The 20,832-nt window shown below is 49.1% G+C and overlaps 6 protein-coding genes and 1 non-coding gene across 7 annotated transcripts; 4 read left to right on the top strand and 3 right to left on the bottom strand.

Annotated features, from left to right (window-relative positions):
* Positions 1–702: 702 nt before the first annotated feature.
* On the top strand, positions 703–8,322 carry tor (putative TOR pathway phosphatidylinositol 3-kinase TorA). The gene is made up of 3 exons (XM_032066460.1): positions 703–922; positions 982–7,619; positions 7,690–8,322. Exons 1-3 carry the CDS (start codon positions 796–798, stop codon positions 8,077–8,079), a joined length of 7,155 nt encoding a protein of 2,384 aa, XP_031928974.1. The 5' UTR covers positions 703–795; the 3' UTR covers positions 8,080–8,322.
* Positions 8,323–9,412: 1,090 nt separating this feature from the next.
* BDV27DRAFT_156445 (sugar porter family MFS transporter) lies at positions 9,413–11,082 on the bottom strand (the record flags this gene model as incomplete). The annotated part of the gene is made up of 4 exons (XM_032072340.1): positions 9,413–10,061; positions 10,120–10,444; positions 10,525–10,974; positions 11,034–11,082. 4 exons carry the CDS (start codon positions 11,080–11,082, stop codon positions 9,413–9,415), a joined length of 1,473 nt encoding a protein of 490 aa, XP_031928975.1.
* A 559-nt stretch (positions 11,083–11,641) lies between these two features.
* Positions 11,642–14,394, top strand: BDV27DRAFT_144054 (bacterial alpha-L-rhamnosidase-domain-containing protein; the record flags this gene model as incomplete). Its single annotated transcript, XM_032070203.1, has 3 exons — positions 11,642–12,019; positions 12,075–14,259; positions 14,348–14,394. 3 exons carry the CDS (start codon positions 11,642–11,644, stop codon positions 14,392–14,394), a joined length of 2,610 nt encoding a protein of 869 aa, XP_031928976.1.
* Positions 14,395–14,747: 353 nt separating this feature from the next.
* On the top strand, positions 14,748–16,821 carry BDV27DRAFT_126011 (uncharacterized protein). Its single transcript, XM_032066461.1, has 4 exons — positions 14,748–15,130; positions 15,222–15,651; positions 15,709–15,845; positions 15,909–16,821. Exons 1-4 carry the CDS (start codon positions 14,820–14,822, stop codon positions 16,636–16,638), a joined length of 1,608 nt encoding a protein of 535 aa, XP_031928977.1. The 5' UTR covers positions 14,748–14,819; the 3' UTR covers positions 16,639–16,821.
* A 98-nt stretch (positions 16,822–16,919) lies between these two features.
* On the bottom strand, positions 16,920–16,991 carry BDV27DRAFT_t83. The gene has a single exon. It is a non-coding gene; the product is annotated as a tRNA-Glu (tRNA).
* A 658-nt stretch (positions 16,992–17,649) lies between these two features.
* Positions 17,650–18,870, top strand: BDV27DRAFT_98365 (putative NAD binding Rossmann fold oxidoreductase). The gene is made up of 2 exons (XM_032078127.1): positions 17,650–18,005; positions 18,080–18,870. Exons 1-2 carry the CDS (start codon positions 17,679–17,681, stop codon positions 18,818–18,820), a joined length of 1,068 nt encoding a protein of 355 aa, XP_031928978.1. The 5' UTR covers positions 17,650–17,678; the 3' UTR covers positions 18,821–18,870.
* Positions 18,871–19,665: 795 nt separating this feature from the next.
* Positions 19,666–20,761, bottom strand: BDV27DRAFT_126014 (inositol oxygenase). Its single transcript, XM_032066462.1, has 2 exons — positions 19,798–20,761; positions 19,666–19,737 (listed from the first exon to the last, which is right to left on the bottom strand). The coding sequence occupies exons 1-2, from the start codon at positions 20,689–20,691 to the stop codon at positions 19,681–19,683; spliced, it is 951 nt and encodes a 316-aa protein (XP_031928979.1). The 5' UTR covers positions 20,692–20,761; the 3' UTR covers positions 19,666–19,680.
* Between the last annotated feature and the right edge of the window lie 71 nt (positions 20,762–20,832).

The raw sequence follows: 20,832 nt of genomic DNA on the forward strand, positions 1-20,832 counted from the left end.
TGGTTGTACGATTAGACCATTGGACGATAAATGTAAAACTATTTCTGTGCCTCTTTGGTTTGTGTTATAAAGCATGTTATTAGTATTATATTCTTTTTGTGAAAATATAAATTCTCAATAAATTCTCAAATCAATTCTTACATCCTTGAATTGTAGCACAACGATCTATGCTCCACAGGTTGCCATTGTTTTACTATTTAGTCATCCACCAATGCACGGGCTGGTCATCATGTAAGGGCTTTGTGCATCATAAACTAAGACGACGTCTCATGATACCTTGACATGTGATCTTTAGGAATGTCGGGCACCAAAATCCCCGCAACTGCGTGTCTGTAAGCATCCTTAATGAAATGCAAGGCTGGCAAAAGGCGTGGACGAAGGGAAACGAGCACAATCGGTGTTGGCTCCGTACTTATCATGAGAGAACAACTAGCACAGAAGAAAACTCCGGTGGAGGCAATGCGGTATATACAGATGGATGCAATAGGTATATGTAGACCTGGGTATACCCGATAGTATATCTGATATTAAAGAATGGAGATATTTGACGGTATACAGTCGCAACCAATATCCGAACTACTACTGCATTAATAAGGCGCACCGGCACGCAAGCCAAGAGGATGCCCCAGGCCAGAACAGGCTTGGCCCGTGCATCATCCGGGAGGCCCTCAAACCGCACCTCCCACATCATTCACGCCGCCCATCAACTGCTCTATATCTTATGCTCAACTCGTGTCATCGTACATGCCCTAGAGGTTGACTTCAAATGTCCACCCTGGGGTGTGCTACGCAAATATGGCGCAAGCAGGTCCTATTACGGACGTCACTCAACGACTCTTCGTTGAGTTGAAGTCTAAGAATGAAGAAACGCGGGCGAGAGCTGCTTACGAGCTTTACGATAATGTCCTTGCTATCTCACGAGGTGACACCTGACTCCTGGCCGTATCTGGGGGGATGCTAATACCATTATTCTCACCATAGATTGGCCTCCGGAGAAATTTCTTGAATTTTATAATGCCGTCAGCCAGCGCATTGCACAACTTGTCGTCACAGGCAGCGACGCACATGAACGAATCGGTGGCCTACTAGCGCTAGATCGCCTGATAGATTTCGATGGAGTAGACGCTGCGCAGAAGACTACCCGATTTGCCAGTTATCTGCGAAGTGCTCTGCGCAGCAACGATAATGGAGTGTTGGTATACGCTGCCAAAGCTCTAGGCCGTTTGGCTAAACCGGGCGGAGCTCTTACTGCGGAGCTTGTTGAGAGTGAAATACAATCGGCCTTAGAGTGGCTTCAATCTGAAAGACAAGAGAGTCGACGAGTTGCTGCCGTGCTCGTTATCCGCGAACTTGCCAAAGGGTCGCCAACACTTTTATACGGCTTTGTCCCCCAAATCTTCGAACTCATCTGGGTTGCGCTTAGGGATCCGAAAGTGGTTATCCGAGAAACAGCCTCCGAGGCAGTCAGGGAATGCTTCGAGATTATCGCTGCAAGAGACTCTCAGGTTCGAAAGTCGTGGTTTGCACGGATTTATGAAGAAGCACTCCAGGGCTTGAAGTCTAACAATGTAGATTGGATTCACGGGTCACTACTGGTCCTCAAAGAGCTCCTTCTCAAGGGTGCAATGTTTATGAATGAACATTACAGGAATGCTTGTGAGATTGTTCTTCGTCTCAAAGATCATCGCGACCAAAAGATTCGCGCACAGGTCGTTTTGACAATCCCAATTCTTGCCTGCTATGCCCCAGTTGACTTTACAGAGACGTATCTTCATAGATTTATGGTCTACCTTCAAGCACAGCTGAAGAGGGATAAGGAGCGCAATGAGGCATTCATTGCTATAGGAAAGATTGCCAACGCTGTCGGTGTGGCCATTGCGCAATACCTTGATGGGATCATCGTTTATATCAGGGAGGGCCTGGCCATGAAAGCGAGAAACCGCGCCGGTGTTAATGAAGCGCCAATGTTCGAATGCATCAGCATGTTGTCATTAGCTGTAGGACCGGCGCTTAACAACTACATGGAATCGTTGCTAGACCCAATCTTTGCGTGCGGGCTAAGCGAATCATTAACTCAAGCGCTTTTTGATATGGCACATTTTATCCCACAAATCAAGCCTACTATCCAAGAAAAGCTTTTGGATATGCTGAGTCTGATTCTTAAGGGAGCCCCGTTCCGGCCTTTGGGTTGCCCAGAGAGCAGACTGCCCCCTATCCCATCATTTGCGAAAGACTTCGCCCCGCAAGAGCTGCATTCAGATGCAGAGATAGCACTAGCACTACATACTCTGGGAAGCTTCGATTTCTCTGGTCACATTCTCAACGAGTTTGTTCGCGATGTCGCCATCAACTATGTCGAGAATGACAACTCTGAAATTCGGAAAGCTTCGGCACTCACATGCTGTCAACTATTTGTCCACGATCCAATTATCAATCAGACTAGTAGTCACTCGATACAAGTCGTTAGTGAAGTCATTGACAAGCTTCTGACGGTTGGTGTCGGCGATCCTGACTCAGAGATTCGGCGCACAGTTTTGTGGTCCTTGGATCGCAAATTCGATCGCCATCTTGCACGGCCAGAGAATATTCGTTGTTTGTTCCTTGCGGTTAATGATGAAGTATTTTCTGTCAGAGAAGCTGCCATCTGCATCATTGGACGCCTCTCAAGTGTCAATCCAGCCTACGTATTCCCGCCTCTTCGAAAACTGCTAGTCAATCTTCTGACGGGGCTTGGGTTTGCCAGCACGGCTCGCCAAAAAGAAGAGAGTGCTCAGCTCATCAGCTTGTTTGTTTCAAATGCGACAAAACTTATCAGGTCATATGTTGACCCTATGGTGACCACCTTGCTCCCAAAAGCCACCGACATCAACCCTGGTGTCGCTTCGACTACTTTGAAAGCTATCGGTGAACTTGCAAATGTCGGGGGAGGCGAGATGAAGTTGTACCTGCCACAACTGATGCCTGTCATCTTGGATTCGTTGCAGGACCTTTCTTCTCATGCCAAGCGGGAGGCAGCCTTGCGTACGTTGGGTCAGCTAGCCAGCAACTCTGGATACGTCATCGACCCGTATCTTGAATATCCTCACCTCCTTGCTGTGCTTATCAATATAATCAAGACGGAACAGACGGGGTCTCTGCGAAAAGAGACAATCAAATTGCTGGGTATTCTTGGTGCTTTGGATCCGTACAAGTACCAGCAGATAAGTGAAACTGCACCAGATATTCACCATATCAATGAAGTTCAAACTGTCTCCGACGTCGCTTTGATTATGCAAGGGCTCACCCCTTCCAATGAAGAGTACTACCCGACAGTGGTCATCAACACCTTGATGCAGAATATACTTCGCGAAAACTCCCTCGCCCAATATCATTCAGCGGTTATTGATGCTATCGTCACTATCTTCAAAACATTGGGATTGAAGTGCGTGCCATTTTTGGGCCAAATAATCCCTGGCTTTATAGCCGTAATAAGAGGATCACCCCCTAGCCGTTTGGAGTCATATTTTAACCAAATGGCGATATTGGTCAATATTGTGAGGCAGCACATTCGTGCCTTCCTCCCTGAGATTATTGAAGTTGTTCGCGATTTCTGGGACGCATCATATCAAGTTCAAGCCACGATATTATTGCTTGTGGAGGCCATTGCCAAGTCTTTAGAAGGTGAATTCAAGAAATACATGGCGGGCCTCATTCCCATGATGTTAGATACCCTCGAGAAGGACAACACACCACGTCGACAGCCTTCAGAAAGGATACTCCACACCTTCCTAATTTTTGGCACCAGTGGGGAGGAGTACATGCATTTAATTGTTCCGTCTATTGTGCGCCTTTTCGATAGAACTCAAAATCCACAGAGCATTCGGAAAACCGCCATCGATAGTCTTACGAAACTCTCACGTCAAGTGAATGTATCGGACTTTGCGTCTTTGATGGTCCATTCCTTGTCCCGCGTTGTTGCGGGTAACGATCGAATGTTGCGACAGGCCGCCATGGACTGTATCTGTGCTCTCATTTTCCAGTTGGGCCAGGATTTCAGTCACTACATCCATCTTCTGAACAAGGTTCTGAAGCGTCACCAGATCACTCATGTCAACTATCATATTCTAGTGACGAAATTACAGAAAGGAGACCCACTGCCGCAGGATCTTAACCCTGATGAGAATTATGCAGCCCTAGCGGATGATACTAACTTTGCCGAGATTGGCCAGAAGAAGATGGTTGTCAACCAGCAGCACTTGAAGAATGCTTGGGATGCATCTCAAAAGTCGACGCGTGAGGACTGGCAGGAGTGGATACGACGATTCAGTGTGGAACTTTTGAAGGAGTCTCCTTCTCCAGCCCTGCGAGCATGCGCCAGTCTAGCTGGAATTTACCAGCCATTAGCAAAAGATCTGTTCAATGCTGCTTTCGTATCCTGCTGGACTGAGTTGTATGACCAATATCAGGAAGAGCTTGTTCGGTCGATCGAAAAGGCGCTCACGTCACCCAATATCCCTCCTGAAATCTTGCAGGTTTTGCTCAACCTCGCTGAGTTCATGGAGCACGACGACAAAGCTCTTCCCATCGACATCCGCACACTTGGCAAATACGCCGCCAAGTGTCACGCATTTGCTAAAGCTCTCCACTATAAAGAACTTGAGTTCGAACAGGATCAAAATTCGGGTGCAGTTGAGGCTTTGATTACCATCAACAACCAGCTTCAACAATCTGATGCTGCCATTGGTATTCTTCGGAAAGCCCAAGCTTATCGGGATGTAGAGCTTAAGGAAACCTGGTTTGAAAAGCTCCAGCGCTGGGAGGAGGCACTTGCTGCCTACAAGAGACGTGAGAAGATAGACCCAGATTCCTTTGGCGTCACAATGGGCAAAATGCGCTGTCTGCACGCCCTTGGCGAGTGGAAAATATTATCTGATCTCGCTCAGGAGAAGTGGAATCAGGCCTCGTTGGAACATCGGAGAGCCATTGCTCCTCTAGCTGCAGCTGCAGCATGGGGTCGTGGTCAATGGGAATTGATGGACTCCTACCTAGGTGTCATGAAAGAACAGTCACCCGACAGGTCATTCTTTGGTGCCATTCTTGCCATTCATCGGAACCAGTTTGAAGAGGCAACGATGTATATTGAGAAAGCGCGGAATGGACTCGACACCGAACTTTCAGCCTTGCTTGGTGAATCATATAACCGTGCTTACAATGTCGTCGTCCGCGTTCAGATGCTCGCTGAGCTCGAGGAAATCATTACATACAAGCAGAACATCGGTGATCCAGAGAAGCAGGATTCTATGCGTCAAACATGGAACAAACGGTTACTTGGCTGCCAACAAAATGTTGAAGTGTGGCAGCGTATGCTCAAGGTTAGAGCACTTGTCACCTCCCCTCGAGAAAACCTCGATATGTGGATTAAATTCGCCAATCTTTGTCGCAAATCCAATCGAATGGGGCTTGCGGAGCGGTCTCTAACATCGCTGGAAACTGTTGTTTCGGATAACAACGGTACCCGGGCTGTTGCTCCTCCAGAGGTCACATATGCTCGCCTGAAATTCAGCTGGGCTACTGGGCGGCAGCGTGAAGCTCTTCAGATGCTTAAGGAGTTCACTACAAGTCTCACCGAAGACTTCACGAGATTCAATGCTCTCATGATCTCACAGTCAGAGCATAATGGCGTTAATGGCGTTAATGGCATCCAAGATACAGGCCATGGAGATATAACGGGTCTACGAGAGCGTATTGGGGATGTGGCCAAGTTCAGAAGGCTCCTTGCTAAGAGCTACCTTAGACAAGGCGAGTGGCAAACTTCTCTACAAAAAGGAGATTGGAAACCGGAGCACGTCCGAGAGGTCCTCAACGCATACTCTGCCGCTACGAAATACAACCGCGATTCTTACAAAGCGTGGCATTCGTGGGCATTGGCTAACTTTGAGGTCGTTACAACGATCGCAAGCCAGGCTAGCAAAGATGGCGCGACATTGGCCATGGTTCCTGGGCACATTGTAACAGAGCATGTGATACCCGCCATTCGTGGTTTCCTCAGGTCCATATCATTGTCGTCAACCTCCTCTTTGCAAGATACCCTGAGGTTACTTACTCTCTGGTTTACTCACGGTGGCGATCAGGAAGTAAATGCCGTTGTTACAGAAGGTTTCACGGCGGTGAGCATCGACACCTGGCTCGCGGTTACACCTCAACTCATTGCACGAATTAATCAGCCGAATATTCGGGTCCGAAGCGCTGTCCATCGACTACTTGCTGAGGTCGGTAAGGTCCATCCTCAGGCGCTGGTGTATCCGTTGACCGTTGCGATGAAATCAAACGTTGCTCGACGGTCGCAGTCTGCAAGTAGCATCATGGACAGTATGCGGCAACACAGTGCAAAACTGGTCGAGCAAGCTGATCTTGTAAGTCATGAATTGATTCGGGTTGCCGTTCTATGGCACGAGCTCTGGCACGAAGGCTTGGAAGAAGCTTCCCGCCTCTATTTCGGTGATCACAATGTCGAAGGAATGTTTGCAACTCTAGCACCACTCCATGAAATGCTTGATAAGGGGGCCGAAACGTTACGCGAAGTATCCTTCGCACAGGCGTTTGGTCGTGACCTTGCAGAGGCAAAGCATTACTGCATGTTATACCGTGAGACCGAAGAGATTGGTGACCTAAACCAAGCTTGGGATCTTTACTACACCGTGTTCCGGAAGATAAGCCGACAGCTTCCGCAATTGTCTACACTCGACTTGAAATATGTCTCTCCCAAACTTAAAGATTGTGTCGACCTTGACCTTGCTGTTCCGGGCACCTACCAGAGTGGCCGACCAATCATCCGTATCATGAGCTTCGATCCTATACTTCATGTCCTTCAGACCAAGAAACGACCACGCAGAATGACCCTGAAAGGTAGCGACGGTAATTCATACATGTACGCACTTAAGGGACACGAAGATATAAGACAGGATGAGCGAGTCATGCAGCTCTTCGGCCTTGTAAATACGCTCCTCGACAATGACAGCGAGAGCTTTAAACGTCATCTTTCAGTGCAACGATTCCCAGCCATTCCCTTATCTCAGAGCTCTGGTCTCCTGGGCTGGGTCTCGAACAGTGACACGCTGCACGCATTGATCAAGGAATACCGTGAGAGCCGCCGAATTCTCCTGAACATAGAACACCGTATCATGTTGCAAATGGCGCCAGATTATGACAACCTTACTCTCATGCAGAAAGTGGAAGTCTTTGGATATGCTATGGATAACACCACCGGAAAGGATCTGTACCGGGTCCTGTGGCTTAAGAGCAAAAGCTCAGAAGCGTGGTTGGAGCGACGAACAAACTATACTCGGTCCCTTGGTGTCATGTCAATGGTGGGTTACATCCTTGGTCTAGGTGATCGTCATCCGTCCAATCTTCTTTTGGACCGGATTACTGGAAAGGTGGTTCACATTGATTTTGGTGACTGCTTCGAAGTTGCAATGCATCGGGAGAAATATCCCGAAAGAGTTCCGTTCCGGTTGACTCGTATGTTGACCTTTGCCATGGAAGTCAGCAACATTGAAGGAAGCTACCGGATCACGTGCGAGGCTGTCATGCGTGTCTTGAGAGAGAACAAAGACTCTCTGATGGCTGTTCTAGAAGCTGTAAGTTCTCAGAATCGCCCCCTCATATTGGCTCTATTAAAATTTCGGATCTAACATTTTCCCCCTGCAGTTCATTCATGATCCTTTGATCAACTGGCGTCTAGGAATCCGTGAGTCGCCAGACAGGATGCCATTCTCATCAGAGCGCCGGCAATCGATTATTGGTAATATCAACTCTGAACAGGGTGTCCAACCCAGCAACTTCTCCCGTCACCGACGGCCATCCATTCTTGAAGGCGGCATTCTTGATGCTCAGGAAGGCATACCTAATGAAGCCCGCGAAGCACAGAATGCACGCGCCCTACAAGTGCTGGCGAGAGTCAAGGAGAAGCTAACCGGCCGAGATTTCAAGCCCTCTGATGAGCTCAACGTCAGTGACCAGGTTGATAAACTCCTCGCGCAGGCAACTAGCGTTGAGAACATTTGTCAGCACTGGATTGGATGGTGCAGTTTCTGGTGATCAATCAACATTGTCTTTTTCTGCGGTCTATGTCTTCAGGAGTATGACGGCGCAAGTTGCGATATGACGGATTTTGCATGGCACAGGTGGTTTTATATTTGAAGGTTTTTCGCCTGTAGAATTATTCTGTCCTATTGATTCCCGTTGCTATACTACAGATATGGGCAGTCGGGAGCCGTGTTCATAATAATAACATCTGACGTTTCACGCGACGATCTACTGTACAGCAGCGAACGATCTGACAGTGTCATAGACAGGCTTAACATAATATACCTACCGCCTAGCTCCAAATTCTACTAATTTTTGAGCCTTGGAACACCAAGCCTCGCTCTGAAAGACGAGCCGAACCCGACTGACCACAATCTGCCGAAAAGTGCTCCGTAGATACCGAGCCGCTCCTACCAAGCGCCGACTACAAACACCCTAGTCTTAGCCTCCCACTCTATTGCATTGCTCCACAATCGGGTTGAGAGGCGAAAGAGGAATAATGTACGATAGAACAAACTACTCATGTGGATGCCTTTTGGTCTGGGACCAGTCAGGCAGTCCATGCCTCCCACGTCCCACGAACCGGCCAAAACGGCGTGCCCAAAGCGACCTTGAACCGGACGCAAGTGGACGGAGTACATAGCGGCGGCGTTTTCAGTAAATGATTGGAGAGTCGCCGCCGCTTGCTGGTCGAAGCAATTACGGGGGGAGCGGCGACTCTCCAATCAGATGCCGAAAACGCCGCCGTCCCCCACTTGTTAGCTTGATGCTTTGGTTGAATCTTGAGTCTTGAATAATCCTCCGGCGCGGGGAACGGGGTCTGGGGCCCCAGGATGGCAGATATCCTCGGCAATCGATCAATAATTGACGAATGACAGCGTGCGGTATTTTAATCCGTGTCTTAACGCAGTTATGCCATACCAGGGGCTGGTGGAGAAGTAGGTAGGGCTTCGGCTTTTCCGGGCCAGGAGACGGGTGAGTGCTTAGCCTGGTTGGTTCGGAATTCCCGAAATAACCCTAAACTTTTTCCAAGTTACGTTTGTAAATGAGATAGAAAAGTTTGGATATAGCTAGTACGTGCTTTTGGTTTATTAGTTGGTGTGTTCGGTGTAGAACTGACCGAACTGGAGGTGGAGATGTTGGGGTGTTGGATATTATAGGATTGTGTAGATGAGTCCCATGATTCATGTAGATACAGATGCAGTTTGTTTTAGATGCTGCTAGGAGGAATATGGGTAAACTGCGGAGATTGTCTGCGTTTAATTGACTAATTATCACATAACGTACATTGCAAAGGTATTGTAATCTGACATGGGGTGTATAGTAGTAGATAGAAAGAAGTGGGCTACACCTGCTCCTTATTCTCACCAAACTCCACATGATCTGTCAATGCTCTTTCCTTTTCCATTGCAGCGGCTGCTCCTTCTGGGTCCTGCAATGCGTGCGGCACGATCTGGTCCCCAAAGAGCTCGTCCATTTGCTCCAGTGTACGGCCCTTGGTTTCTGGGTAGAAGAACCAGTAGCACACGAAGGCGATGAGGTTCAGCGCGAAAAAGAGATAGAAATATTTGAAGCCGACAGTGTCAAGTGCGTTTGGTGAGAACTGGGCAAAGACCAAGTTAACCGTCCAGTTGGTGAAAGTTGTAATCGCATTACCCAAGGCTCGAACCTCAACGGGGAAGATCTCGGCAGGGTAGACCCAAGAAATGATACCCAGTGGTGTGTAGAAGAAGCTGAAAACAAAGTTCATGGCCACCATTGAGCGCAGTTGGTTAGCATTGTTCTGATCCATGTATTGTGCTTGCACTGCGTTGACTAGTAATGCCGCCGCAAGGCCAGCGGCTGACACGAGCAAAGGTCTAATACGACCAGTCTTATCCAGGAGATAGAGTCCGATAGTACAGTAGACAACTGAAAGGGCTCCACTGATACCGATGATCATAAGTGATGTTTGGTTATCGATGCCCAGGATGTTGTAGATCGTCGGCCCATAGCTAGATCGCTGTCAGTTACTGCAGATTTACTTATGATAGAAGTTGCTGGGCGCCTTACTAGTTGATAACGTTGGTGCCAGATAGGGGACCAAAAGCTTGAACACCGCAACCAAGCAGTAGTCGACGGCGCCAGGAAGGCTTTGAGATGATGGACCTCCAGGTAATCTCGCCCATCGCACGGTCAGCCATGATAACATCACGAATTTCTTGAAATTCCAGTTCAATCAACTCGGGGTCTTTTCCTTTTCGGAGGCTCATGAGCACCTGCCTCGCCTCTTCCTGACGATCCTTCTCCATAAGCCATCTAGGAGACTCTTTGAGAAACCAGATGCCCACCACTAGGATTATACCCGGAATGCATTGGAACGCCAAAGGGAACCGCCCTAAGGAGTTGGTTGGTTAGTATTCCCCCAGAGGAATAGCAGGATAGTGGAAAAGGTCAAGAAAATGGAATCAGCCTTACATGAGAATTCCGTGGTGTTGAAAGAGCAGCCATATCCTAGCCACTGGGCTATGAGATAGCCCCAACTCAACATCCATTGTAGTAATCCGGATAAAGCAGCACGCATTTGAGGCTCAGAGAGCTCCGAGGCATACATGGGGATAGTGGCAGTAAGCATGCCGACTGCTACTCCCGCAATGAATCGACCTATTATCAACATCGACATAGCCACAGCACCGGCTTGGATGGCACACCCTAGACAGGAAACTATGGCACCGGCCAAGATGGAGTACTTTCGACCCATTCGATCAGCGAAAACCATATTAAACATTGTCCCTGCGATAGCACCACCCTGGAATGAAGACACCACTCCACCGGTTACCGTGCCACTAGGGTTGCCGAAGTATTCCTTGAATGTGGCCAAGGATATAGTTGAAGTGATGATACCACTATCATAGCCGAAAAGGAACCCTGTATTGCCGTTTGATCAGCAACATGACAATAGCTCAAGTCAAGGGACCCAGAAGTACCTCCCACGGCCAGGAAGAGAGCCGAGAATACTGTTTGTGCATGCCCCATGTCTAATGCTGTGACCGGTACCCTGTTACAGTATCAGGATGCAGGCGTTTGTCGGTCGTGCATCTCGGACACCAAGAAGAGGCCCAAGACAAGACTATATAAGCCCGCCATCCACTTGAAGGCAACAAACCCCAGACCGGGGGAGATCCCGTGGGGAAACAACGGACAACATTGAACCGAGCTAAAACTATGGAGAGCGACCCGGCGTGGCACCGGCCAGAGACTAAAGATAGGCTAGTGGGCCCCGTCGCAACCGTATTTCACTCCCGAAAATGGAGCCCTCCGAAGCCTAGAAGAAATAAATCACGCCGTCAGGACGCCATCATGATTCTAGTTCGGTAAGAAAGAGCCCGACGGCATCCCTGCAGTCCTTGATAATTTCAAACCCTGCAATCATTCGGCAAGTCCACCGGTGTTACTTCTGCCGAGTAAGACCCCAACAACGGCTGGCATAGTTCGTGTCCACCTTGAATTATTTTACAAGGCGTGGCCTCGCACATAATTTGAATCTTCCTTTAGATAAAGTTGTTTGCTTAAGCGGCACCTGCTTACCCACGTCATGGAATTCACTCGTTGCGGTATCCATGGTTTCCACGAAGTCATTGGTATAGACGCCGACGAGATTAGATTCTTCTGGGCCTTGCACGCCGACAACGAGTATGCCAGGCAGACTGCCTATCGGGTAGTTGTATCTGCCGACCGTGATAATTTGGAATCGAGTGGTGTATGCTGGGACTCTGGGCGTGTTGAGAGTGATGCTCAGAGAAACATCAAATGCACTCCCAACCAGCCTTTCCAGTCAACCACTTTCCATTACTGGAAAGTGACTGTATGGGACGAAAATGGCATCCCCTGCGAAAGCTCTGTGAACGAGTTCTATACCGCATATCCCCGCTCATCGGGGCTGTTACCGCCATACAGCATGAATCAGACATATGTAAGCATACCTAGTTGCCATTGGCTTGACTTGCGCTTTTTACTAATTGCGACAGATGCCACACAGTAGTCTCATATTCCGTACTTGGTTTGAGGACGAGCCCAACCGATGGAAGGCAGTTTGGGTGGGTGATGGTGGAGACAAGCCCATCTATTTAAGAAAGTCTATCCAGCTTGCTCGACAGCCCTCTCGAGTCGTTGTATTCGCATCGGGACTGGGACATTTCAATCTCACCGTCAACGGAAAGGCGGCATCTGATCATGTACTTGATCCTGGCTGGACAAATTACCACCGATCTGTTCAGTATGTCGGTTACGACTTGACTTCTCAATGGCAACAAGGGGAGAACGTCCTTGGGGCTCATGTTGGAAATGGTTTCTACGCAGGCGATCAGGGTGACCGTTTCTTTTGGCCTACGTACGAGGATAATACCTTCGTTCGATATGGAAACGAACTATGCTTCTTCGCTGAGGTTCACCTGCATTATGCCGATGGTACCCACGAGACCATAGTGTCAGACCCTACGTGGAAGGTGAGGAAAAGTGCCACCACTCTTGCCAACATTTACGCCTCAGAGAATCTGGATCTACGCTTGTACCCCACTGGTTGGGATTCTCCTGGATTCGATGATGCAGACTGGTCGCCAGCAAAGCCTTTGACTGGTCCGAGAGGCAAGTTGAGCTACCAGAGTCAGCCCCCAGTCGTCCTACATAACACATTTCACCCTATCAAACAGCAGGCCACACGCCCTGGTGTTATTGTTTATGACTTGGGGCAGAACTCGAGCATCATGGTGCAACTGGAGGTCAGTGGACCATCTGCGTCAGAAGTCATTGTCCGATACGCCGAGACCCTTGGAGATAATGGAGAGGTCTTTATGCCGGATCCCCTATTTAAAGAATTCGAGCATAACGTATACTCCAAGATCATCCTTACTGGTGAAGGTCGTGAGACTTGGAAGCCTGACTTCTGCTTCACGAGTGCTCGATATATCCAAGTGGAGGGGGTCTCCGACTCCGACAGTGATAGCCTTCCCATCATTCATTCTCTAAGTGCTCGGCATGTCTCATCAGCTGCACGGCAGCTTGGGTATCTCAAAACTGACAAAGAAGACGTTAACGCACTTATCAACGCTTGTTATTGGACCTTTGCCAGCAACATCTTTAGCTACCATACCGATTGCCCGCAGATTGAGAAGTTTGGATGGCTAGAGGTCACATCGCTTCTTGCGCCTGCCACACAGTATATACGTGACATGGAAGCAGTCTATACCAAGATTTTGGACGACATCATCGATGCTCAGGAGCCGAATGGCCTAGTACCTACAATGGCACCGGAGATTCGGTATATGTGTGGCCCTCTCCATGACACTATTACCTGGGGCTGTGCGGTGTGCTTCCTTCCCGAGCTGATCAAGCGCTACTACGGGTCTACTCACGTATACTCTAAGATATATCAGCCGTGTGTACGATATATGGAGTATATGAAAACCAAGGAGCGGAAAGGCGGTCTGATTGAGCATGGACTGGGTGACTGGGGCTATGATATAGCCTTTGGTAATCACCAAGCAAACATTGAGACTGCGGTTTACTATCGCTGTCTCTGCAACGTGGCGATGATGGCAAAGGAGCTGGGATTCACCGAGGATGCTGCACTGTATGAGGCCTGGGCTGCACGCATCTATGACGTTTACAATTCTCACCTTCTTGTTTCCGATAAGACCGAATATCCCTATGCCTTTTATACTTCTCTGGACAATCCTGGTAGCCATGACCGCACTATGGTTAACCAGGCGCTTGCGCTGCAGTTCGGCCTGGTGCCTGCAGAGTATCGCTCTGATGTTATCCAAGCGTTTGTTGCTGCTGTAGAGGAGTCGGGTCCAAGGATCCGCGCTGGAGAAATTGGGCTGAAGTACGTCTGGAGCACATTTGCCGAGGCCGAAGTAGATCGCCCCGACCTTGTCCTCGCCATGGCCAGGCAAGAGGAACATCCCAGTTACATGCGATTCATCCGACGCGGTGAAACCACTCTCTCAGAGTTTTGGCAGGACGCTTGCCGGTCCAAGTGTCACGATATGCTGGGGACGATCTATGAATGGTTCTACGCTGCGGTGCTTGGTGTACAGCCCGTCGACGATGCGTACCGCACATGGAAACTGCGGCCACCATTTCGAAGCGAGTTCGACTTTGTTGAAGGAGAAGTTGATTGCCCGTACGGCTTAATTCGGGTATGCTTCGATCGTAAGCAGACTGAGGGCACGAGTGCCCAGCTAGAAGTTACAGTCCCAACCAGCACCGTCTGTACGTTACAGCTACCATCCAATAGCAGTTTGGCAGGGATTCAGAGGAGTGGAGAGCAGGAGTCAAAGAAGGTAAACGGACCAGAAGTGACCCTGATGCCTGGTGTATATAAATGTGTGATATGGCCATGAGTGACTGGCATGTGAATCTTAAGTCACAGACACGGCGTATAGGACTGTCTTGGGTTTTTCGACGATCCAGCATGGATGATAGAACATAGCGATGACCAATATAAACCTTATTCGGTTTTATTTGCACCCCAAGTTTTCTATTTTTATTTTTTTTGTTTTCTTCATATCTTCTCTACTAATCTTAATAGTTCGTAGATCATTCAGCTGAAAATAACCGAGGTCACGAGCGGCCCCGGAATCCAAGCCATGCTTCCCCATTAAATCTTCCCTTTCCTTCCCCCAGTCCCCATCTATCGACCCCAGAGGCATCTCACAATGTATATTTAAATACTTGTGTTCTAAGACTTTTTGTAAGTCATTTGATGCATTATGGAACCTAGTTCCGCACGCGACCCTGATGGGCTCGCTCAGGTCCACGTCCATCCCGTCGTTCGTGAAGCTCTCCGCATTTCGCTCAGCGCCAAGGAATACAAGATCCTCCACGACCATGCTGTTCGGCGCGCCCCCGTGAAGGTTCAGTCCAAATTGCCCTCTCCATCGAGATATGAAGCGATAGTGCGCTCAAAAAACAAATACAATGAGGCAGCTCTCCGCGCCTCTATCCGAGTCTTCCTCGGCTCAGGCGCTTTGTTGAAATTCGTTGGTTGGGCACTTGCAAGAATCCGAGGTGATTTGTCCAAGTAAGCTTTCAGACCAATTAAGAATCAGATCAAGCGGATGTCAAATGCGTCTTAGCTAACACTCACGTCTCGCCTTTGTCTTAATCTACAGGAAGAAAGCACAAACTTCTTTCCTCCGCTCCCCCAACTTCCGCTTGTCGGCGTCCCTTTCGCTCGTCCTTCTCTTCCACAGGCTTCTGCATCGCTTCTTCACCCGGTTACGCGCGAACCTCCGCACAGATGAAGCCCAGCCCTTCCGTAATCGGAACCCCCGAGTGTCAAAAGCGTTGACATCACGCTATGCGCCTGCTGTTGGGGCTAGTCTGGCCCTTTTTGGCCTGGGCATATGCCCTCAGAATCAGCTGCGGCTGACAGCCGCAATCTGGATGGCTACCCGAAGCTTGGAGTTTCTTTTCAATGCCATAGATGAAAAAGGATGGCTTGAGAATCGGCCTGTGTGGTTTGGAAGTTGGTTGCTGATGCCCCTGTCCTGCGCACAGCTGTTCCATGCGTTCATCTTCGATCGGGAGGCTACACCTAAGGTTTGCTTAGTCTATATACGAGAAAGATTGTTGAATTTGCATACTGATTGAGCATAGTGGCTCGGAAACGTCATCTTCAGACTCTCTCCAGGTTACATCCTCGATCGCCCTGAAAGTTTGCCCGCAGAGTTTGCTTGGCCAGGAAAGGAGGACGTGGTTGATTCGCTCGCAACTGTCGCCAATCTGCGCTGGCCGTATGTTTATACTCGTTACCTACACCTGGTACATAATCGCTTCTTTTCTAATCTTTCAATCAGCGCATTCGTCTCACCGATATTGCATCCCGGAGACCTTAATACCTTGCCGTCAGCTGTCAAATCTATTTCACCAATCACCGGACCTGCTCATCCGTCTATCTCAAGCCTATCTTGCGCATTGCTCCATTCAAGCAGCCCCAGCTGTAGTACGGCTTTCTTGCACAATATTCTCCTCTCGGTCCCTCGTCTGGCCCGGTTTGTGACAACTGTTACCTTAGCACTCTCTGTGCTCAAGTTTAAGAAGCTGATGGCCAATCCCATCACCTCGATCAATAATCTTTCGAAGAAAATCATCACACTGACTGCTGTTCTCTCTGCATCTGTGGGTTCCGCGTGGGGCAGTATTTGTCTCTGGAACTCACTTTTCCCACGCTCTGTCCTGCCTACGAAACGCTTCTTCCTGAGTGGTGCACTTGCAGGTATGCCGTTTGCGTTCCTTTCAAATAGCCGGAGCGTCTTTACGTACTTGTTCCGAGCCGCCGTGGATTCGGCATGGAAGACGGGCGTCAAGCGGGGGCTATGGAAAGGATGGAAGGGCGGGGACCTGTTCATCCTCGTACTTTCTTGGGCACTGATGAACTCCATCTTGGAGAGCAGACCAAACGCGGTTCAAGGCCGAGGGGTGCGGAAGGCGCTAGCATGGATGAAGGGTGAAGGTTTTGTGGACCCGGTTGAAGTTGCAGCAAAGAGGAAGCTGAAGAAGGCCAAGAAGGCCGAGGCTGAGCATTAAGTGGCTATTTGTGTGATTTACGCATTATCTGTTATATCTTTACTGCAGTTCCCGTTATACACGATGCCCATGCCTTTTGACCTACGCACAAAGTACACGTGATGCGCTCACTCTTTTTTTTTGTTGATACCACGCTATATCCAGTACATATTTCAATGAATCCGAGAACTGAGTTTATTACCAGCAGGAATGTAAGTTAATCTAGCTCAGATGATGGGATGAGAGTTCATCTTGCCCATATATGCAAGGTGGGAAAAAAAAAACCGAAAAAAAAAGAAATCTTCCGGTGCGGGGAATCGAACCCCGATCTCCTGTGTGAAAGACAGGTATGATAGCCGTTACACTACACCGGATGTTGTTGTTAAGTGTATTCAGTCTTTCATTTATAGGTGAACAAACAGCACATATGATGCTCTGGGATACTATGGGGAAAGAGGGAGGAGATTGCGGAGAGTCTTAGCTTCTTACCCCAACTTCAAATTTCCCCAGCCTTTCAATCCCCACCACCCAAAACACCTGTATAAAGAACAGTGGTCGCTATACTCCGTACCTTTATTTTTCCGCCCTGATCCATGGTTTCCCTCTTTTCCCACAATCTTTTATCACTAAGGGAGGACAATCGGATTTCGTATTGTGGGGTCCTCCTCACGATGGAGCCCCAGGAACTCCTTTTCCGACCATTGATGCTCTGGATTCCGGGGTAGCATTGATGATGGGTAACTAAATGGGGCAATTGGCTTTTTATGCTCCAGTCTTTTGACTTAGCAAGCCACAGCTTCCCCTCCTCACTCATCCTACTGGATGCTCTTCGCTTTCATGTTTGCCAATTGGTCTTCGGCTTCTTCCTTCGTGAATCCCGAGTGCTAGGCAAACAGGTTGACCGACGTTTGTCACCAACCCGCCACGATTTCCGACCGGTTGCATAAATTCTGACCGTCTCCTCCGAAAACTATCTCCCGATAAGCTACTCTTTCCAACCTTCCAACCCTTCTTATACTCATACGTCTCACCCTTTCTTCTACCACTTTCTCATATACACCATGGCTGCTACGAAGCTCAAAATTGGCTGTGCTGGCCTCGGTCGCATGGGCAAGCGCCATGCCCTAAACTTCCTCCAGCGAACTCCCCGTGCCGAGCTGGTCGCCGCTAGCTCCCCTGACGATGCTGAGCATGAATGGGCTAAGGTTCATCTTGAACCATATGGCGTGAAGTTATACAAGAACTACGATGACATGCTCCGCCACGAAGGTCTGGAAGCCGTGGTTGTTGCGTCGGCCACCGCCGTTCATGCTGAACAAGCCATCAAGGCCATCGATGCTGAAAAGCACGTTCTGTGCGAAAAGCCTTTGTCAACCAGTGTCGAGATCGTAGGTAACCCCTGATTTCTTTGCTCTTTTGCCCATCAAGCTAGTGGTTAGGGGGCTGACAATCCTTGTCCTAGTCCCAATCCGTCCTCGACGCTGCTGCCAAGAAGCCTCATCTCAAGGTGATGTGCGGATTCTCCCGTCGCTTCGACGCCTCATACCGGGATGCATTCAACAAGATGAGCGCCGGCTCAATTGGTGCGCCTTCAGTTATGCGTAGTCAGACCTGTGACAAGCTGGACCCTAGCGGGTTCTTTGTCGCCTATGCCCAGTTCTCCGGTGGTATCTTCGTTGACTGCTCGATCCACGATATCGACCTTGCCCTCTGGTTCTTCGGTCAAGAAAGCAAAGTCAAGTCTGTGTCTGCCGTCGGTATCACGGCCGTTGAGCCGGACCTGCGCAAGCACAACGACCGCGACAATGCTGTTGGCTTGGTCGAGTTTCACAACGGCAAGATCGCCTACTTCTACGCTTCTCGCATGATGGCCGCCGGTCAAGAAGATACTACCGAAATCATCGGCACCCAGGGCAAGCTGGCCGTCAACACACAGCCAGCCCTAAACCTCGTCAACATCTACGACAGCACTGGTATCCGTCGGGAGATCCCTCAGCACTACTACGACCGCTTCGAGTATGCCTTCGTAACCGAGGCCAACGAGTTCACCGCTTGCTGCCTCGAGGACACCCCTGTCCCACTCCAACTTGATGGTGCTGTCCAGGCCGTCCGCATTGGAGCTGCGCTCCAGGAGTCGCTTATCACCGGCGAGAAGATCTTCTTCGATGAAGAGGGTAACCGGGTGGACAAGTCTCGGCTATAGATGTATGCTTAACGACTTAATATAGATCACGTCACTTAATGATTGTCAAATGAAGAGCAATATTTGAGCATAGAAAATACAGGATTTAAGACTTCATATCATGCCGGTTACATGCTTAACTAGGTATCATCGCTCAATGACCTCAGCAAGCTAACCCATCCCACGCCATATCTCTAAGGGATCCTAAATAACCCCATTCAACGGTAGATTGAATAATAAAAGATCCTCCATGATCTTACCTCTTTAGAATATAACCAGAACCCCTCCTTCCCCTCAAAAATCCCGAAGAATTATATAATAATAACTAGTGCACGTGTACTATATACAACTAGTTTATGCAGCTATCACCCAAAAAAGCCACGGGCACAGTCCACAGTTTATTTTTCCACAATGTGATCTGTCCCGAGACACTGATTTGTCGAACGTGGGTAGATCGCCGACATACCCCGGGAACCCGTTTCCGAGGACAAGGTTTGCCGCCAAGAGTTCGCGCTGCATTGTTGTATCATAGATAAGCTATTGTTAGTAAGAGAGGTCTGGCAAGGGTCTTGGAGCGAAAAGAACTTATTATATGTAGACTTGAGTGGAGTAATGATGTTGAAGATGTATATGTGGACTTTGTATGGAGTGTACTACGGTGAAGATAATCTTTTTTGAGATTTTGAGCTGGATGCTTTGGAAAATGGGTATTTTTGGATGAATTGGTCCCTGTTTAATTTTACAGGGTTATGTAGTAATCCATTGGAGGTTCGTAAATCATCGCTTTAAAAAAAAAAAAAAAATGCAAGAACAAAAATGATATATCCGAAACAAAAGAAACAAGGGGATCTAATATCAAGACATTCTGAGCGCTAAAACATCTACCACTTGATGACCTTCTTGGGGAAGAACTCGTCGATGAGTTCGAGGTAGTATGGCTGCGATAGGGGTTAACTAAAACACATTTGATTTTAAAAGGGTAGGGAGAGAGGACGTACCTTGAGCTCGTCGACGGTGGGAACGTCGTCGCTCTTGCTGTACAGGTCGTAGGGGTTGAAGGCCTTGACGGCCTTGAGCATCTCCTTGTCGTGGTCGTTCATCAACTCTTGGTATGCGCCGGCGTTGTGCCAGGGGTAGAAGGAGTGGTAACGGATGATAGCCAGGGCCTCGTCGGGGAGAGTGGACTGTTCCTTCACGACATGGTAGAGGTACTCGTCGTGACCCCAGGAGAGCATGACTTTGTCCAGGCCACAGCCGGGGCTGTAGATACCGTACTTGGTGCCGTAGACTTCGTGACCGTAGTCGGGGTTCTCCTTGAAGGACTCGGTGCCGTAGATGATGCGGTCATCGAAAGCAAGGCCAACGGGGAAGGTGTCACCGACGACGTCCCACTGGCCTTGAGCGTCGAAGAAGTAGAGCAGCTTGCCCAGGTCGTGGATGAGACCGGTGAGCTGCATCCAGCGGGGCTTGCCATCGCGGCGGATGGCCTCAGCGGACTGAAGAAGGTGCTCGATCTGAGAGAGGCTGGTGTCGGGGTCGGACTCGTCAATGAGGGTGTTGAGCTTCTCCATGGCCTCCCAGATGGTCATCTCGGCGCGGGTCTTGGAGTGGAAGGCATGGCGGGCCTTCAAGTTGTAAGCGACAGTCTGCTTGGTGTGCTGCTCCTTGTAGAAGTTCTTGACACGGTCGCAGGCGTCCTCGTATTGACGGAACTTGGTCTTGTCCTTGTTCTTGTCGAATTCAGACTCGGCATAGATGTCCTTGTCGTCTTGCTTGATATTCTGCTTGAGGACGTTGACGGTGTCGATGGCATCAGAGGTCTCCTCGAGGGCCTGTCCATCACGCTTGGTGTTGAACACCGGGGTCTCTGGGGCGACAGCAACTGGGGCCATTATGAATGAAAGATATGTGTCTGATTTTTTGATGTTCCTTTTTGATTCTCTCGAATATATTGGATCAAGACTGATCTGGGTATCAAAGGATGCTGCTGGAGAGAAAGAAAAATTCCAGGAAGACGCAGACGTATATATAAA

This window comes from Aspergillus caelatus, assembly GCF_009193585.1.
Source record: "Aspergillus caelatus strain CBS 763.97 unplaced genomic scaffold BDV27scaffold_60, whole genome shotgun sequence".
Classification (NCBI taxonomy): domain Eukaryota; kingdom Fungi; phylum Ascomycota; class Eurotiomycetes; order Eurotiales; family Aspergillaceae; genus Aspergillus; species Aspergillus caelatus.

Bases quoted from the DNA above. Each gene is read 5' to 3' on its own strand.
- tor (XM_032066460.1), top strand. From the start codon at position 796: ATGGCGCAAGCAGGTCCTATTACGGACGTCACTCAACGACTCTTCGTT. The intron at 923-981 runs GTGACACCTGAC...TTCTCACCATAG, and splicing joins TGTCCTTGCTATCTCACGAG to ATTGGCCTCCGGAGAAATTT. The intron at 7,620-7,689 runs GTAAGTTCTCAG...TTCCCCCTGCAG, and splicing joins TGATGGCTGTTCTAGAAGCT to TTCATTCATGATCCTTTGAT.
- BDV27DRAFT_126011 (XM_032066461.1), top strand. From the start codon at position 14,820: ATGGAACCTAGTTCCGCACGCGACCCTGATGGGCTCGCTCAGGTCCAC. The intron at 15,131-15,221 runs GTAAGCTTTCAG...CTTAATCTACAG, and splicing joins ATCCGAGGTGATTTGTCCAA to GAAGAAAGCACAAACTTCTT. The intron at 15,652-15,708 runs GTTTGCTTAGTC...GATTGAGCATAG, and splicing joins ATCGGGAGGCTACACCTAAG to TGGCTCGGAAACGTCATCTT.
- BDV27DRAFT_98365 (XM_032078127.1), top strand. From the start codon at position 17,679: ATGGCTGCTACGAAGCTCAAAATTGGCTGTGCTGGCCTCGGTCGCATG. The intron at 18,006-18,079 runs GTAGGTAACCCC...TCCTTGTCCTAG, and splicing joins TGTCAACCAGTGTCGAGATC to TCCCAATCCGTCCTCGACGC.
- BDV27DRAFT_126014 (XM_032066462.1), bottom strand. From the start codon at position 20,691: ATGGCCCCAGTTGCTGTCGCCCCAGAGACCCCGGTGTTCAACACCAAG. The intron at 19,738-19,797 runs GTACGTCCTCTC...CCCCTATCGCAG, and splicing joins CCACCGTCGACGAGCTCAAG to CCATACTACCTCGAACTCAT.